Source organism: Anguilla rostrata, chromosome 8 (genome assembly GCF_018555375.3).
Source record: "Anguilla rostrata isolate EN2019 chromosome 8, ASM1855537v3, whole genome shotgun sequence".
In the NCBI taxonomy this organism is placed as follows: Eukaryota; Metazoa; Chordata; class Actinopteri; order Anguilliformes; family Anguillidae; genus Anguilla; species Anguilla rostrata.
In genome coordinates this window covers 31,095,152-31,114,400 of record NC_057940.1, presented here as the reverse complement: position 1 = coordinate 31,114,400, position 19,249 = coordinate 31,095,152, and the positions used below count along the sequence as shown (strand labels likewise).

The 19,249-nt window shown below is 40.5% G+C and overlaps 1 protein-coding gene across 19 annotated transcripts in view; it reads right to left on the bottom strand.

Annotated features, from left to right (window-relative positions):
• adgrb2 (adhesion G protein-coupled receptor B2) overlaps positions 1–19,249 on the bottom strand; it is a 261,515-nt gene that overhangs the window by 19,353 nt on the left and 222,913 nt on the right. For 12 of the 19 annotated variants that reach the window (XR_010331918.1, XR_010331919.1, XM_064347657.1 and 9 more), the window contains 7 exons: positions 17,093–17,178; positions 13,727–13,825; positions 11,972–12,143; positions 6,094–6,186; positions 4,356–4,448; positions 1,920–1,959; positions 1,478–1,492 (listed from right to left, as the gene is read on the bottom strand). Coding sequence is in view for 17 of the 19 variants with exons in the window: in XM_064347657.1 (XP_064203727.1) it covers positions 1,478–1,492; positions 1,920–1,959; positions 4,356–4,448; positions 6,094–6,186; positions 11,972–12,143; positions 13,727–13,825; positions 17,093–17,178 (598 nt within the window). In the remaining 2 variants the exon portion in view is untranslated. The remainder of the gene's footprint in view (positions 1–1,477; positions 1,493–1,919; positions 1,960–4,355; positions 4,449–6,093; positions 6,187–11,971; positions 12,144–13,726; positions 13,826–17,092; positions 17,179–19,249) is intronic. The other 7 variants (XM_064347658.1, XM_064347671.1, XM_064347655.1 and 4 more) reach the window with 6 other exon arrangements.

Genomic DNA, 19,249 nt, shown 5'->3' with positions numbered 1-19,249 from the left:
TTGAGAGAGATGGAGGACAGGATGGAGAAAGAGAAGGAGGAGAAGATAATGGAAGGGCAGAGGAAGGAAAAGAAAATAAAGGGAACAAACAGCAGAGAGGGAAAGATGAAGAAGGTGAAAAATGGGTGGATGATGCAAAGGTAGGAATGGAGGAGCACAAAGAATACAGCAAACACATATAAGGACATAGTGAAAGATGGAAGAATGGTGGAAGAGACAGTAATGAGAATGAGAGGAAGAGGAGTGGCAAAGAGATACATGTAAGAAGGAGGGTGCCGAAGATGCAGGAGCAAGAGAGAGGAACCAGAAGGGGGCGTTCGAGGTAATTCACAGTAAGATCAGTAAACGTTACATACAGCTATGTTACTGGAAACTTCAGTATTTCAGAAACATTCAAATACAGAAGCATAAAAAAAATGCGTTGAACAAGGTGTGATTTCATTCAATAAAAACTTCAGACTTCGTGTTCATGAGTGAATGTGCCTTTAGCAATACTGTTCAACAGTATCACTGCGTTGAAGAATGTATAATTATTTGAATCAAATTATGCAAAGCTCATGAAGATAAAGGTAGCCGTCTTAAAATGTTTATCTCACTTAAGCCGCTAACATGACAGCTTAAATAATTATTACTGCCTGGATTGATTTGAGTCTTGAAACTAATGCCCAGCAGTATAATGAGATTTAAGGTATAAAACATAGTATTACCAGAATTAATATGCAATATTAAATAAAAAGCCCAGCTAGGTTATGAAATGAACACAGTTACTGGCATAAATACTGAAACCATAAGAAATGTGCCATATTACTGTCTTCAGTCAAAATATTAACTGAAGACAGCAAGTTCAAAACTATCATATTTCATATCACTAGTGAAGTAAACAACCACAATTTTATACACAACCTTGAAAACATCCTCTACCTGGTGCCCATTTGGTACTGCATGTCCATACAAACATTTTCTGAATTTAGTTGTGGAAAAAATGTTTCAGGACATTGATAACAATTATTCCCTGCCACTGTTAAGGCGTAAAAACATTTCAGAAAATGCACACAATATGAACATTTTTTCCATGTTACACTGTAACAGGAGCGCTAAAGCTAATCGGAGGACAGGTGTATCCCCCTCTGCTGACAACAGGTAGCCAGTGTGTGTCTGGCACATTATTAGGAGAATATAATGCCGCAGAAACCTGAGGAACTGTGGTTGACTGAAGCCACCTATTCCTGGCAGGATGAAGGAAACGTATTCCCACCGTTGTGGAACCCTGGATGAAAAGTGCAATGTTTTTGCGATAGGGCCCGGTCAAAAGAAACTCTCAGTAGCCCGTGTATGACCATGAATGGCCGTAAATTAATAAATTATGAACTGCAAAATTGTCATTACCTGCTTCAACAAGAACAATTGTACATCTAAAAAAAGCAAAAAGGCAAGACAGTGACAGAAAGATATAACGTTGCCAGGGCAACTGACTTACATGGATGTCCTCTCTCTGAAAGAGTGCAGAAAATAGCAATGGTGCATTGTTAATTTGCCCTTACACATTCTATTTTCAAAGAAATTATTACATTCTGATCAGAACATCCTTTTGACAAAAAGAGTACATCACAGAAAACATTTTTGATTAAATCCAAAATTAAAGTCGAAAGCCGTGGTTATGCTACAGTGCAAGGTTAAATAGCATATTGGAATCATGTGAATTGCGGAATTAGTAACACTAAAGAAATCTTGAACTGCAATCAGTTGTGACAAGCTTGCCAACACTGCTGAAGTCCTTGTTAAGTTACGTTATGCCTGATATTTTTATCAATTGGAAATAGGTGCTCTTTTTGTAAAAATAATGCAGTGCCATGCAAAAAAAGAAAAAAGAAAACAACAACAAAAACAAAACATCTTGAAAAGTAATCAAATGATTGTACCTGTTTGACATGCTAGGTCCACGTCTTTTTCAAAGTCTGTCTGTATGGAGACAGGAAACACAGGAAGCTGAGTTAAAATGGGAACAGCAGTGGGGACATCTGCTTTTGATATTCTGACCCTCGATGACCACCTGAGCACCAGAGCCAGGCTGCGCAATGGGCACTGATTTGCCACTAAAGGGCACTGGAGCCCTGCACAGTCTGCTCAGTTCATTTGTAATATCTTGAGAGAGGTTGCAGATGATGGAGATGAACTGCGTGTGCGTGGGCAAGAGAAAGAAAGACAGAGAGTGATAGAGAGAGAGAGAGAGAGAGATGAGCGTGCAGTAAAGTATGTTTGGGTAAGCACGTGTGTGTTTGTGTGTGCACATGTGGGTCTGTGAGTGAATAGGCAAGTGCATTTTAGTATTACTAGGAACACAATGTTGAACAACTGAGTAAAGGAACAAGCAGCTGAATGAAAACGGGATGAGTGTGAAAATGAAGCCTTGTCAGAACTGTGCAGATCAATGGCAAACAAGCATGCTGTAAAAGCACACAAACAGACAAGTAACAACCCAACAACCCATAGTGCTTTGTGGTGGATTGGTGGGAGCATGCAGCACTGTACAGAAAAAGCACAGCGTCAAAAGGAAGCCGCAGGGCTGTCAGAAAAAAGACTGTAATTAGCATGGACAGTAAGAGGGGAAAATACTGGCCGTCAGCAGAAGACACTCAGAGGGATAGATGGACGGGGAAGCAGTCACCTGTCCAACATGGTGACAGTGCACAACCCTGGCGAGGCAGGGCCTTTGATAAGCTGCTGTTGTTTTTTATTTCCCTCTTCTGTAATAAGAATGCTTAACTGCAGGCTGGGTGTGCTCTAATTATCGGCAGCTAGAGTTAACAAGGTTGACATTTCTCGATAAAGACCAGAAAATCAGCAAGGATGGAAATATGTGCAATCCTAGAAACAGCCAGTGCTGTACCCATTGCTCTGCAACTGCGGGAAGTTGAGGGGGACTTTGTTTAACAGGACTGGGGTGGCAGGGACAGAGAACATGTACATGGCATGTGTTTAAGTCAAAGGTTTACCCAAAAAATGCATGTGATCCTAATGAGCTAAAACTGCCGGCTCAACATAATCTTATCTAGTTTACTGTACATTGTGAAATACAATGCAGCGCACCGCAAAAAAACAAAAAAACAAAAAAAAAAGCAGTTATCTAGTACAGAGACAGTGGTGATACAATCCCACAATCGTATGTGCATTTTAAAGCGGATAAATCATCAAAGAGATTAGGAGTGGAGACAGGTGACAGCCAGTGTCTCATGACCTACAGTTCCCTGTGTGTGTCCCCTCACTGCTACATCCGTCCCCTATGGGGCTGAAGTTCAGCCCCAAGCCTCACAGCATCCCATGAGACCTGACACACCCTACGTGATTCCAAGAGAGACTGACAGCATCCTGCGTGACTCCATACCTCCCTCGAGAATCACAACCTCCCAGCGTCCCTCAGTGTCCTCCACTATCTGCTCACTAGGCTAAGTTTTTACTCAGAATAACATTGAGACACAATTCAAAAGCGGAAGCTGAGATAGGAAACGGATGAAATTGCGGCACGAGGAGAAAAGGATGAATCACTCCACTGAGGGGAAAGCACAAGCTCACCACATGAACACCCACTCAAAAAAAAATACACCCATGCAAACAGCTTATGATTATAGGGTTCTGTTTGAGGTTTTTGGTTACTAACATTGGGATGTTCCTTGTCACCTCTCCTTCTGCTATCGATTAAAACTATTATTTTATGCAATGCAAGTCACTGCTCTGATATGGGGCTTAAAATTCTAAAACATGGTATCTCGGAACTATAAGCCTACTATTTCGGAACAGAGCCTTACAATTTTAAGTTCACAAAACACAGGTCGAAGTGTACAGTGTGTGGTTCACACTTAAGAGAGTGTCATGTCACAGTTCTGTGTGAGTGTGTGTATACAGTAAAATTATTGAAAAAGGTGCTCCAGGATGGAAAGACCACACCAAGTCTACAATCTCTACAGTTATCTCTGAACTTCTCTATCTAAAATATTAAAATAAGAAAACAAGACCAGGTCAAAACCTAGTATACGGCTGGACCTAACACAAGTCCTCTGGCCGACCAATGGTGTAACTTCATCACTCAGTCAGATCACTCAGTCACTCAGTCACAGACATTCGCGTTTGTAGGGCTGGCCCCGCTGTTGCGGTCCAGCCAAAAAGAAAACAGAGCTAACAGTGATGGGAGTGAAAATTGCATTGATTTCTGCTCCGAACGGTCACAGCTGACAACCGATCCAAGTGAAATGTTAGAATTAAAATGCTCAAACGCTCACCTTGCATCTAAATTGCTAGTCATGACAGGGAGAAACAGATAAGCACTAATTTAGCAGATTGCTCTACTCTGCTAGACCTACTGGCTTGTGGTTGTTTGGCGCCATGGTTGGGTGACCTGCCGGTGGGTATCTAATTGCCGCACACTGCTGGCTGTAGATGACATGAGGATATTTCTGCCAGGAGAGAAACGCACGGAGGAACAAAAAAACAAAACAAAACATGATGCACGAAGGACAAATTATGGAAACGAGGCAGGGAGGAGGGTGATTTTGAGTCTTTCCGAAGCCTTAACTTAGAGAGCTTTCATGCTCTGTCGATGCCATTTGATTGGTCCACGCTAGGGTTTGACATTTTTCCTGAATATGGACCATTAGCAATTCATAGTAATTTAGCACAACCTTTTGGAAATCCCATAATTCATGTACAAAACTGCAGCGACTTTTAGAATCTTCATTGTGGCTGAAGACATGTATAATAAACATCGCTGTAGGAAGAGCAGTTAGAGATTGAACAAATTTTCTGACTGGATTTTTATCTCCAAAACAATAGGCCTATCAGAAGGCAAATATTCTTCAAAACATAAAAAAGTATCGTGAAACTAAGTCTGTTTTATCTCAATAAAACCGTAACCAGCCAGATAATATATAGACATGTGTAGCCTATTCCAGAAACATAACTTCAATCACATGTACACATGAACTTGTATAATGAGGGATTAAATTAAGTGTCAGCTTCTGTCATAAAAAATGTCCAATTATTAAATGCCACTTTATCATTCACCTCTCTGTTAGTCTGTCAAGAGAATATGTCTTCATTGCGTATTGTAATAGCTTACTGCAGCCTGGTTAAAAATAGCAAATGCCCACAACAATATACACTCACTAAAACGAAGGAATCATCCAACATTTTGGGAAATGAACTTTTTTGCTACCTTACACATAGTTAAACGATAAGATTGATATCAATTTCATCCCTATGTCCAGTAAGCTTACAAAAATATTAGATAATATCTTTGGGCTGCATGCTAACTGTGTACGGCCTATTCTATCACTTATACCGTCAAAATCGTTCCATGTTGAAATCTAAGTGCAGAAAAACCATATGGGCGACCGTTTAAATGTAGTCTGTATGAGAGGAAATTTCACATGCATGTTTTTATATATCGCATCTGTTTATGTGTTAACTTACGTGTTAACAATGGCTGGATATTAAGATTTCTCCCAGTTCCAGGAATATAAAAATCCTGGGTTCTCGTGTTCATTTTTTTGGGAGACGAGACTGAAAATGATCCACAGAATCCCGTCATCCTGGATCCCACTGATCAATCCTAGTGGAAGTGAGCCACTGATTCACAGCGAGTTCATAGCATGGTAACTCCATCCATTGTGATGCACCACAGGCTAATGCAGTGGTACTGAATGTAACAAAACTTAATTTAAGCCTACTGATGTAGCATGTAAAATGACTAACTTACACTGTAATATGTAAAATGATCAATGTAACAGAATTGAGTAGAACTGTAGTATATAAGAGGGCTAGTTAATATTGAAATTTGTTATATCACTGGCCATGGAATGACCCATAGTTACATTGATTATGGGATAGTGCTGATCAGTGCACTGCTGTATAGTAATAATAACATGCAAACAGGGTTGGGCAAGAGTATTAGAGACCCATTATGCTAGCAGTGGGTTGGGGGCGGAGACAGACAAGGTGTGTGTCCTCCACACTGGACATTACCGGTCATATCTGTCTGCCGTAGGGTGAAGGGGGAAGGGGGCAGGGAGAGAGAATGTAATGAGATGTAAAGCCATTCACCATGATCTGCACCTGGCCATTCTTGCAGGAGTCGGGCGAGTTCTCGCTGTCGTCTTTGCAGACACCCATCCGACATCTCACTGCATCTTGGACCTGAGAGAGAGAGACATAGAGAGAGAGAGAGAGAGGGAGAGGAGGAGACAGAAAAAGAGGTAGGTAGATAATGGAGCTGGCTGTGTAATAAGGATTTGCCTCATCTGAAACATTTTTTTTTTATTAGCAAGAAAATAAAAATAGTGTTCCTTCACAATGCAATATTCACAGTTCTCTGTGACTATCTGCCATTAAAATGTGGCCATGCTGTTCATTTGTCTGTATAAAAAAAGCCTCTGGTTTTTCAGTGTACTGCTGGTATAAATAAAGACAAACAAACCCTCCACAGTTCATATACCAATGCCTTCCCCTCGTCCCCACATTGTCATTACATTAAGAGAGGATATGATTTCCAGTAGTATTAATTAACCTGTATTACGACTGCAGCTGCAGATGTTTATGGGTTATTTTTTTCCAGCAACATTTTATATCATTTCATTTATGAAAGCAGCTACCTCTATCTTTAACCTAAATACTGAAATAAGAGCCAGAGAGAGAGAGAGAGAGAGAGAGAGAGAGAGAGATCTGAGATCCAGATGCCAGGGAACAAAAGACTAATTCATGTTATGAGCAAATTATATTGAACATTCCTTTGATTACAATTATTTAGAATTAAAAATCAGTTCTACAGGAAACTTCAGCTTTGCGGTGAATGAACTGAGGAAGAAAGCACGAAGGGCCTTCTATGCCATATAACGACACATTTCAGCAGAGATTCCAATTAGAATTTGGCTTAAAATCTTCAGAGATATAATTGTACCAATTGCTCCTTATGGCAGTGAGGTGAGGGGTCTACCCATCAGTTAAGTATTTGGCAAATGGGACAAACATCCAATTGAAACCCTGTGTGCACAATTCTGTAAACATATCTTGAAGTTACATAAAAACACAACAAACAGTGCATGCAGGGCAGAATTAGGCCACTGCCCATTACTTATCAAAATACAAAAAAGGGCAATTCAATTTTGGAAACGCTTAAAACAAAGTGACCCCCACCTACATAAATACAAGGCCCTGCGATACTAAACGCTAAAGCAAAAAAAAAAACAATCCACTCAGGCGATCCTGAGCCTTAGTTCTCCACTTACACTAACACATACTAACACCTCACCGGCTCACCACAATCACTGACAAAAAAACTGAGAAGCACCTTGACAAGGTGCGGATTCAGCGAGCACACCCTAGCCATATAGACTGGAAGGCACAAAAATAATGCCTGCAGGAAGAAAGGAGATTGTGCCAACAATGCAAAGACAACAAAATTGAAACAGAAAAACACTTCAATAACACGACTGATGCAGGTGGGCTACCCAATTTATTAGGGGAAAAATATTGCTGCATACACACTCTGAGGGACAATGAGTGACCCCGTCATGCACAAACAATATACACACATACAAGCTAACATGCGGACACACACACACACACACACACACCTACCATCACTGCCATTTTTGTCATAGGCTTTTAAAAAACCTAATCTATGATCTAGCATTCATATTGTACATAATTTTATTCTGAAACACAAGTGCATATATTTGTCATGCCAATAAAGGCACTTTGAAAATTTGAAATTTGAGAGAGAGAGAGAGAGAGAGAGAGAGAGAGAGAGAGAGAGAGATTGCTTTGTTTTAATAATCTCCATCAGACCAGCTGCAGAGATATCAGGCTCAGGAGAATTTTATTCATGGCTCTCATTTTGATTGTGTAGCAGTCATATGAGGGTGGCAATATGAGATTTTTAATAAAACAATAATATGAGTTTAAACTCCAGAGTGACATGCATGCTGAACCCGCAGTGTCTCCCCTCAGCTTTGTTTTCATTACAGTTGCGTGTGCTGCATTTCCCTCCTGCTAGTGTTCCCATATCCCATGTGTTAGTGTGTGACTGTAGCCTGTCCACTGTAATTAAAACCTCCTTTTCCCCTGTCACTGAAACCATAGCTGCATGGAACTCAAACATGTCCCAACATCTAAAGACAAATAAAACCTAAAAAGCCAAGAGAAGCTTCCCATGCAGGATAGCATATACAGTGAGCTCCATAATGTATGGTCCCTAAATGTCACACTACTGATTGGCTGAGTGCCGTGAAATGGGGGGACTGTTCATACAGTATAAGTGCTGTAATTTCTACACAGTGAAACCAAAATATATAAAAATACCCTTCAATAAAGGCTGAGAATATGCACGTTAACCACATGTGAACTCTGATTTCAAATCTAAAATTGTGGAGTACAAAGCCAAATAAAATAAAAATGTCTGCCCCAAACATTATGGAGCTCTTAGAGTTTTTTTTTAAGTCCCTGGGCAATGAAAATAAGATTTTGTTTTAATAGCTATATAATGCATACATAATTAAAAAGACATTCACACTGCGATATTAAGCCTATAGTTTCAGTTGAAATGTTTTATTAATTTTTTTTAAACACTGAAAGCAACAAAGATCTTATATTTCCCATTACAGGCAGATTTGGTACTGGTTATTTGGAGACTATGTTTAATGAGCTATTAGCCAATCAGTAGTGTGCCATTTATAGAGCTGCAGAACTGAACTGGAAGTGAATATTCAAACAGAATTGACAGGGCATGTCAAACCACCAATGCAGGTGGTAAATGAATGACACACTTCACATCAAAAGGAAACAGCATTATTTCACCATTCATTCACATTTGAAGTAAGAACACATTTTTAACTTGTGGCTTAATGAACACTTCAAATCCAATTTCACAAGGTCTTTAAATCTTGAACCTCATCTTTCAAAGGAAATATGGTTATTTGAATGTGGTAATTTTGGTTCGCTATAACATGCATTTGTTGTGATTACATATTTTTAAAACCAATCTTCTGCAACCATTTTTTTTAATGGTCCCAATCTAACAACAGTAACTATGCTATGGGAGCATTTCACAGAAAGCTGTTTATTTAAGCACTTAAGTGAATTTAATTCACACAGGTATAGTATTGTACTGTGTGCAATGAAACATCATGCATAATAATGCTGAAATGAGACATGGCTTTTTTGATATGCTAAAGCCATTGGGGATTACATACAGCCCTCTGGAAGGATTTTCATATATTTACTAAAACAATTCAGGGATGTATTTTATTCTAATCCCTGGTTCTATGATATTGATTTAATATAGATGGCTTAGCATGGTTTAAGCATTTTACCCTCCTGCATTATTTGCATGAGATGTTAAAGTCAGCCCACTGAGCACATGGTGGAGAATAACAAAGCACATCGACATGGGTAAGTAGAGGTAACGAGTGCCACAACTCTGAATAACATACCGCAGATCAAATAATACACCGGACGACACAATAATCTGCTAGAGTCTCAGAATGGCACTAAATGGATCTTTTCCTCAGATCAAGTCAGCTCAAGGTCAAAGCTTTTACAACCTGTTGATATGTTGCTGTTTTATTGAAGAACATTGTCGTTCAAGTTGTGACACTATTGACACTACCATCAAAGAAATTTCTGCTTGAAAAAAACCAGCCTGATGCATAGAGTTCCTAATGAAAAGATTCCTCATGAAAGCTCATCTAATATGTTTTGATTACCAGGTTCAAAGTAAGTTAAAGTGGTCCTCCTGTCACAGCAAGGCTTGCTAGAGCTGCGGTTTTGTATTTTAAAAATCCTAAAGAATAGTCGTGAGCTAAATCTATGAGCCAATAAACCTTGTTTTAAAAGCATATTGAGTCATTTGGCGACATTGTCGTACCAGTACATTCACTGCTGGATGGAGGTCCCTGAGGGTCCAGCCCACTGTTACATTGGCAAACTTTAAACATAAATGATAAAACATCCAATTTCAACGAATAAATCAAATAAAAGTGTATATGTAAACCCACATTTTTGGACTGGAGAAGAGTTCACTCCTTTTTACTAAAAAGCTGAGAGCACCAGAGTTTCAAGCAACAAATACAAAGTTTATATTGTTGAAAAACACAGTGTAAACAGTGTGCATATTTGGCTTGTTGCTAGCTATATGTACTTTATTCAGCTACTGATTTTGGTTCCCAGTATGCAGTTGTATGTACCGAGTTTAAAAGCTATCAAAAAATGAGATATTCTGCAATGCCCAAGTGTAAACAGCAAGCTATTACTTTTCATGAGCAAATTGAAAATTGAAAATGTGCCTCTCATCTTAATTTATCAGGTTAGCTGACTTTCTCTAAGGATACAGAGACAAAGCATACAAGCTAACCATGGAGTATGTACCGCTACAGCTATTGATCTGAATGAGTACTTGATTGACACATGTTGGGACGATATTCAGGAGCCAGTAGCAAAGACTGTGTTACAATGTTTTAATTAAACAAGTGCTGGGTTATGATTGAAAAAAGTTGACTCACAGAAAGCCTTATATAAGCAATCATATATAATGTCACAGTGACCTTACGGTAACTTGATAAATGTGTTTCAATAAGTGCTGAAGGTTTACTATACATCTCATTGTATGTCATTTCACCCCATACCATGTGTCTGTTGGAATGTAGGCAAGAGGAGATAAACTCCAGCTGTAGTATAAATCAAGTGCGTTAGGGGATTAAAGGACCTCTAGGCCCGTATGGTCAGTCTTGGTATGGATTCCCTGATCCTAACTTATGACTGGCTGGTAAATGGAATCTTTACTTGGTGATTAAATGAATCTCATAGGCTGGAACAACAGTTCTTTGTCTCTAAAAACTATATAAACTCATGTATTCTTTTTGAAGACTTTTTGTACTTGTACCTCTTCCTGACCAGTCGTTTTATTAAATTATAAAAAAGAACTCCTGAATCAGTCGTTTGTTATCTTTATCTTCAACACCACCATTTTTGTTAAGAAATTTCTACACAAGGAGACAATTTTCTGCATTACTTTTTTTTACATGCCATACATATTTCTCATGTCCCAAAACCCAATGGCAGTCAACATCAAGCTGTTAGAAGTTTAACAAGACAAAAATTAGCAAGCAGTGATGCACCAACACAAGGAAGCTTACTAAGTAACACAGACAACATTATCTCCACCATTATGGCACTAAAGAAATGTGTGGGGCCTTTGCCTCAAACTGGTTAGGTTCATTTATACTGAAACATAACCATATTGAAGTTGATTAAGCTCAGATAGATGTGGATCAGTGGAATTTCACACATATTTATACATAGCCTTGTATTTATACATAGCCTTGCCAATTCACTGTTTCACACTGCTACCAAAATTTTCAAACATTATGAAAAATGAAATAGTTGCGTGTTCTTTTTTAAAATTAGTTTGCCTTTAGCAGAGTGCCCAGCCGAGATCCTGCAGGGCTGTCCCTTCCATGAACTTTAAATCACAGGAACTTCCAGAACCAAGGAGAAAGTAAAATTTAAACGGTTCAGCCAAGTCCAGGTTTAGCAGTCAGGTGGACCATGGAAATTATCCCTGACAGAGCCAGGACATTGTGGGACATGCCCCTGTCTTAAAAGGCGCCTTGGGTGTTTCTTCCAGAGAATAAAACTCAGGGAAAGTAATGGTGGACACACCACACAGCCTATTAAATGTAGCCTTTCATTCGGTGCCTGGTCGGTATATCCTATCAGACACTTTCCCTGGGGTGTATTTTAAAACAATTGTCAACTTTCCACCGGCAAATTTGCAATGAATTCCAAGTTTCAATTAGATATACTTGTTAAATGATAACTCTAGGGCAAACTGCTGGTAATAGCCAGGGAGCTGCCTGAGATGCCCTTTAAATGAAAGTATGTGCTGTCAAAAGAAAAAAGTCAAATAGATTTCTATGGCACTTACTTCCCGCCGCATGGCGCAGTGCACTGTGATGATGACGAAGCCCTGGACCGAGTCGAAGACGGCGAAGAGCACCTGGAACAGCGTCGAGCGGCGGTCTGTGATGGCCAGCACGGCTGACATCCAGGTGAGCGCCAGCAGGGGGAGCACCACGCAGGAGCTCCATAGCGACGCCCTGGGCAAACAGCACAGTCAACTTCAGCTGCTCACCTGTCTGCAAGAGCCTACTCTCTTACGATGAGGATTCTGGGATTGCTTTAAAGGGGAGGAGCTACAGCACTTTATGCTAAACTCTTAAAGTGACAGTGCTTTACCTGTATATTCCGTGAGAGTTAGGGCTCTGCTAACACACACATGTAAGAATCCAGTCCTGGAGGGCCACAGTGTGTGCTGGTTTTCAGTATGTTTCAGTGCCATTGATGCATTTAGGTCATTGATTTGCTAAATAATCCACACAGATTATTTCCAAGGCCTTAATTTCCCGCTGATTGAACAAGAACCAGAGACTCTACAGCCACCTGCAGATGCTGCTTGCCCTCCAGGACATGAATTTGACTCACCTGCACTAATGCAATGACTGTTCAAATAGTTCACAGGCCCAATGACATGACATGGTTAACATTTAACCACCCCCCCTCTCTCTTATTCTCTCTCTTTCTCTTTCACACACACACACACACACACACACACAGATGTGTACACACACAAACACATGTGGCTCAAAACATAATGTTTGGCTAGGTTCTCATACCTCAAAAAGCCAGTGGAATCTTTCAAAGGACTCTTGTATCAACATCCAATAATACTGGTAGTATATTAAATGGATGCAGCAGACAAAATGGCATTTAAATCCACACTGTCAAAGGCAATGCGACAAACTTTACAGTGTGCGTTATCTAATAAACAGAGAATGTGACTGTAATACACATTACTCTGCTTGGCTATAGAACACACCTCTGGAAGGTTTCTTTAAAAAAAAAGCTGTGCCCAGAATACAGGAGGACACCTTGGTTGGGGAGGGGGTGGCTGGCTGACACCAATTGACTGTGTTCACGGTGCACTGAACTCCTATAGCAGGTGTTAATATGCTTGATTGACAGGGGACTGACAGGCAAGGAGACCTGTTCATTACCAGGGAAAGAGGTGTGGGTGGCTGAAGCGGCCTGAGAGACAAGGAAATGTGCCTCACCACTGTACTGGAGATGATGGTGTCACATGCAAACACAATCAAACACAAGAGAGAGACAGAGAGAGAGAGAGAGAAGGAGAGAGGGAGAGAGAGAGATGTAGATGTAGAAAAAGACAGAGAGATGTAGAAAAAAACAAGAAAACTTAAGACAGTTTGTGTTTACATACCATTTTCGTTTTTAAAAACATTGCGCACCAGAGAATACAAGACAGGCTTAAGTTCTTCCACCAAACAAAAGAACAAGAGGTTACCATACGGGCTTGCCCTGGTTCTTTTTCTCTTCAAAAAGCCAGCCCTCCAGCCCTCCCTCCATCCCAGCTCATAACTATTTATTGCTTTTGTCTCAAAGACTATGGATTTGCATATGTAGTAGGTGACACTTGGGGGTTTTTCAGTGCGTCTGTAAAGCAATGAAAAGGCTGCTTTACAGTGAGATTGCGTACAACAGGTGAGAGGGAGGGAGGGCTGGTCCCTCTGAAGAGTCCCTGTTCCTTACTGTAGGGGGAGGTGCAAGTGGAGGCGTGAGCGAGAGAGAGAGCGAGAGAGAGAGGACATGAAATGAGACTAACATGGCGCTGCTGGCGGTGGAACTGGACAGAGCCGTGCTTGAGATCACCCCACACTTGGAGCATTTGAGGAGCAGTCTGCTGCGCGGCTCCAGCGCCTGACTTCAGGACGGAACAAACCAAACACACGGAGGGGTGGGGGGGTTCAAAACATACCAAACGAATGCAAGGAGAGGGGGAGAACAAACAATGCACAGACACATACATCCACACATCCAGACACATAGAAATATGACACACACACAGACACCCGCCCACCCACACACACGCACACACACAAAAACCCACACACACCCACACACAGAGCAAATAAATAATTCAAACACAAATAACAATAAAAACAACGAAGGGCCCACAACAGATTGGAATGAACAACGACAATTGAAAGAGAGGGAGAGGGACATTGAAAAGAAAAAGGAAAAAAAGAAAGAAAAATTAAAGGAAACCCAAAGCAGCCATATGGACAACAGCAACAGTAGAGACAGCAGCAGCTGGGTGGGCATGAAAGATGAGAACGTCAGTAAAGTGCCTCTCTACCGCACACAGAACCCAGACAGAGGGGCGCTGCAAGACATAACCACGCTTTCTCTGAGGTCTAGCTGGCACCATGTGGAAAAACTCCCATACGCAGAGGAGGCAGCCCACAGGTGAAACTCTGGGTGGCTGCAAATATTATAATATGCCTGCGAACACCTGTCAGCACACAGACAGGGCTCTGTGGCGTCAGAGCCCTGTCTAGACAGCCTATTCTACCCGGCTGCTGACCAGCCTCTGCTTATCTGATCATTCATAGCAACAAACTGTCTGGGAATTTTTATCCAAGGCCTATTGTAACACACAGGCACCTGACGCATCAGAAATACATAATATTTCAGCAATCGTACAATTCTAAAACTTTAATGCAATTGAATCTATATATATGCGAGCATACAATATTCCTCACTTTCCAAATGTGTCAGACCGAATGCACTGGATTGAGAGATAACATTTGCGAGGTTTGAATGTGCAATGCTGCGTGAAGTTTAGTTTAGTTTCAGGCTCTCAGCCTATTCATAGCCTAGCCTGACTTTCTGCTCTTTGTGGGAGAAAATATGCAGCTGCCATTGATTTCATCCATTGCATTGTGGGATTGAGTCAGTGAGCTCAGTCAGCCAGCTCTTCTTGAGTTTCACCTTCAGATCTATAGAGGGCACGGCTTAAAACATTTTAACGAGAAGATTTGCCTGAAGGACCCAAAGGAGAGTTGTTTGTTGCTCCATATACCTCAAGGGCCTTTTTTATTTTAGACATTAAAAGAATTAGCGAAGTTTGAGGTAATTCGCACAGCAATACCAGTCAGAATGGAAACTGCCTGACTGGCTCATTATAGGAAGTTGTCAAATGTGAAACAATCTACCTGCTAATTAATGACCACGTAGGGTGAGAGAGCAACAAAGTGGTTCCTTGGTGGTTGCCTCCAAAACCACACTTTTGCCAGTCTGTCGGTTATAATACTGGGATCACCAGAAATAAATAAATATATAAATAAAACATGCTACGGCAAGAACTACTCCTGCTTGTTATTCCTGGGTATGGCTTTTAGTACGCTTCCTAATTCCAGCTCATTTAATTAAAACGTCCATCACATACTGTTATGACTTATAACAGGCCTGGGAGTGTGCGTTGAGCCATTTAGCACGGGCCTAAATTAATCGGAGGTAGTGCAACATGGAATATTAGCATGTTTCACACCTCATTTAATGTCAAGGTCTGCTGCCTGATGTTTCATGAATAAATACATAGGGAGTAAGGACAACTTTCTTATTAACATGATAAGTATGGGCTGTCTGTTGCAGGGTACCCTTGAGTGACTCCTAAGGCTTTATCAATAATTAGGCTATAATCCTTCTGGAGAAACTGCTTTAGTCAATTTTTGATCACGCAACTTTACTGTATTGCTGAGGCCCCTAGCATAAGAATATTTATTTTCTGCAAAACATATTCAGCGGTTAACCTTTGCAGCTCCCCAATACATTGACTGCATTCCTCATACTGAATTACCAACAATAGGGAAAATGAAGAATAAAAAAAAAAACAAGAAATCAATTCGCAGGAAATTAACACATAGATCTTGTCTGGGGGATCAGTGTACCCAGGCGTTTGATTATCATAGATCACTGATTTAGAGCAAATGTAATTACGGGGGACAAGCTAAAATCACACTTTGTTATTGGATTCATGTCACCACTGCTATCTATCATCTAAGGCAGTGACCCTAACGAAATATAAGACAGTTTGTGTTCGGTGGAAGTGAGGGATCCATATGACATTTTTTTATAGGAAGAATAACAATGAATGTAAATGTGATGGAAATAATATGAACACCATGATAGATCTCACAGCTGTGAAGATGTACAGACGTTAAAGGAAAAAAAATGTGAGATTAAATGAAATTTCATAAAGTACTAGATGAAGAAAATACTGTTAGCATTGCCTGTTCAGACATCTAAGTCATTAACAGTGTTTGCTAGAGGCAAATTTATGGGAGTTTTAGAATTTCTTTTAAAATTCATTGAACTTGTAAGATTGTCATTTTTAATGACAGTTGAATAAAGATTTTAAAACTGGGCAAAGTAACACAGTAAACAGGCCACTTTAAACCTTCCCGTTTGATAAAATGATTTTGTTTGAAGGGCACTTGTATACCTAATGGTTTCAGATTTATTTGAGGATTCTCTTGCATAAATGAACAGGAACTGATAAACTAACAGTATTAGAGAATTGCCAAAAACAGCACATAAATGTAGCTTTTGAAATACGAAAAGCTTGAAACTTGACCCGGTCCTGTGTATGTCGTTAAAAGGGCTATTGCAGCCCCGGCAGATCAAATCGATGGTACACACATTAATTCAACAGATGGATGTAAAGCGGCCACTATCTAGGCCTCCCCTCAAAGCATTCTGCAATAATGATCCATCTGTAAGAGGATTGTTTCCAGGTAAACACGCTGGCGGATCGATACAATCATGTTAATAATGCTGTCATAACAGCTCAGGACCGGTCGAGGAAGGACGAATCACTTTGGCTCAAGTGCATCAGTTCTGTTCAGTCCAGATGGCTGGACTCGGAAGATTAATGCGATTACCCCGTCGGTAGATTTTTTTTTATCGTTCTTTTTTTTATGTATAAAAAAGCTATGTGTAGGTTGTGCACCTCAGTCACATGCCTGTTATTCCATCCAATCACAACACACGAGGGGAGTCTGGAGGAACCTGTCACACTTTTGTACGTTTCAACTGGAGATGAATCATCCCTGCGAGCATGATGATGTTGATTTTGCGGTTCACTGGCACGTATCTGAGGGAGCACTTTTCACTCCGTTCCACCTACCCGGCTCTCTGCTTTTTCGACTTGTCAGAGATCCCGTCTCTTGACATCAGCTTATTGAATACCACGATTCCAATCAGCATGTTCACCTGGAGGAGAGATCACAGAAATAAACGCTTGTCAATTACCACAGTCCTACTGGGGGCGTTGGGGATGAGTGGGCAGACGTAGTTCTGGGCTCCTGACCAAATTCTTGTGAGTATGAATACAAGCACTACGCTTAACATTGGCATCCCTAGTAAAGCAGTGAATTTCGGTAATATGCATACAAATTCCTCCTGCGCATGCTTACACTAAAGTATATGCTGCAAACTATCCAAGGAAAAAGTTTATGCTGATGTTGAATACCGCTGAATTATTTTCCAACTACGTTGGTTGTGGCATGTTTGCTTATATTAACATAACGAAAGATAATACATCATGCTTAATTTTAGATAGACATGAAGATTCCACACTTGCCTACCTGTATTTGTTTGCCAGGTAGCTGCTGAGCTGGAGATTTTAGGGGTAACTGCTTTCAAATAGCTATGCAAAAGTATTCCTCATTTATGATATGCATTCCATTTCTACAGTATGCTTGGCATTGGCACCTTAGGTTCTGGAAAACACAAGACTCTGAAGTCTTCTGCAACAGCCTCCTGCATAACAATTGCTTACAGACCCAAACCATATGTTGGTAAAAATTTGTATGCTTGATTCAAGACAGTAATTCAGGCCCTGCATGCCACTGGAGTGTTTAGGGGATGGTGTGTGTGATATATAGCCAATGATCATTTCACTAATAAGTGACCATGGGTTGACGTTTTGGGTATGTGCCACACAGCTTAAGTTGGTTTCAGGCAGGGCTTTTTATAGAGTCAAACGCATACAAAGTCAGGGCCTTTCCAGTAAACATGTGAGATTGGGCACAGTCCAAATGGCGGGTACTCTGTCCTGAAACACACCGCCCTGACTATGTGTAAAGCGGCATTTGCAAAGCTGTCCCATGTGTACCCCATGGCCTGCTGGTACCCTTTTTTTTTGCTCCACAAGTGCACCTGCTTTCCCTGGCATCAGATGGACCAGGGAGGATGTTCTACGTGGTGTGACCCTAAACCGGATAGCCTTGCAGTGTTCGACATTTATTCATGCATTTTGGTACCTGACAGTTGTACCTCAACGTGGTAGTAAGTGATTTTGTCAACAAGCAAATAGGTAGGTTTTTAAAATACTACAGAAATTGCTTGTCTGTTTCAAATCTGCTTTGAATTGAAATGGTTGAACTAAGAGAGACAGGAGAGAGAGAGAGGGTGGGAGGGAGGCAGAGAGAGATGATAAAACGACTAATAGAGAGAGAGAGAGAGAGAGACAGAGAGAGAAAGAGAATGCAAAATTTGAAGCATTGTCCTTAGTCCCCCTTGGCCACAGGGGAGCTGTGTCCAAGGAACACAGCCAGCAGCAACACAATATTCCTGTGAGAGAACAACACTCTCAATCCCCCTCAAAAACCCAAAGGCGCGCTTAAACCACTGTTAACTTTCAGCACAAGTCTCACTGTTACAACACAGCACTCTTGTAATAGCTATCGACTGAGGGCTTAACCACATTAATCACAAAGGGTGTTCAACCCAATAAAAAAATTTAATAAAAAAGGTTTCAGACCAGTAAAAAAATGCTTAAATGTCCTGAGATGCTTAAAAATTACCACAATTTAACATGTTGCCTCATATTTACCTGCTGAGAACATATGTAGTACAACTTTGGTTGAGGTGTATCCCCTAAAAATGAACCCTCTAATCTGTTTTACTGAAGCCTAGTGTGCTGTATTTACAGATGTATAAAATGTATATATGTCATTAGCTTGGTGTTTCCTTATGTTGGAAATGGTTTGTTGGACACAATTTTTTTGAACTGCTTATTTTAGACCCTGAATAAAAATAAACTTATGAACATCTTAAGTGCAACATACTGCACAGATTCATGACATTATGTCATTGTCATGATGTATATAATAAGAGATAATATACAGGTATGAAAACAGCATGTATGAGATGTTCGTGATTATGATGAAAACACAGGGGAGTAGTTGAATGTCTTCTGACTCTGTTCAGACACAGCCCAGGCTGAAGAAGACAATTCGGTAACAATTCAACTTCTTGCCGTGGGCGAAATTAATTAATT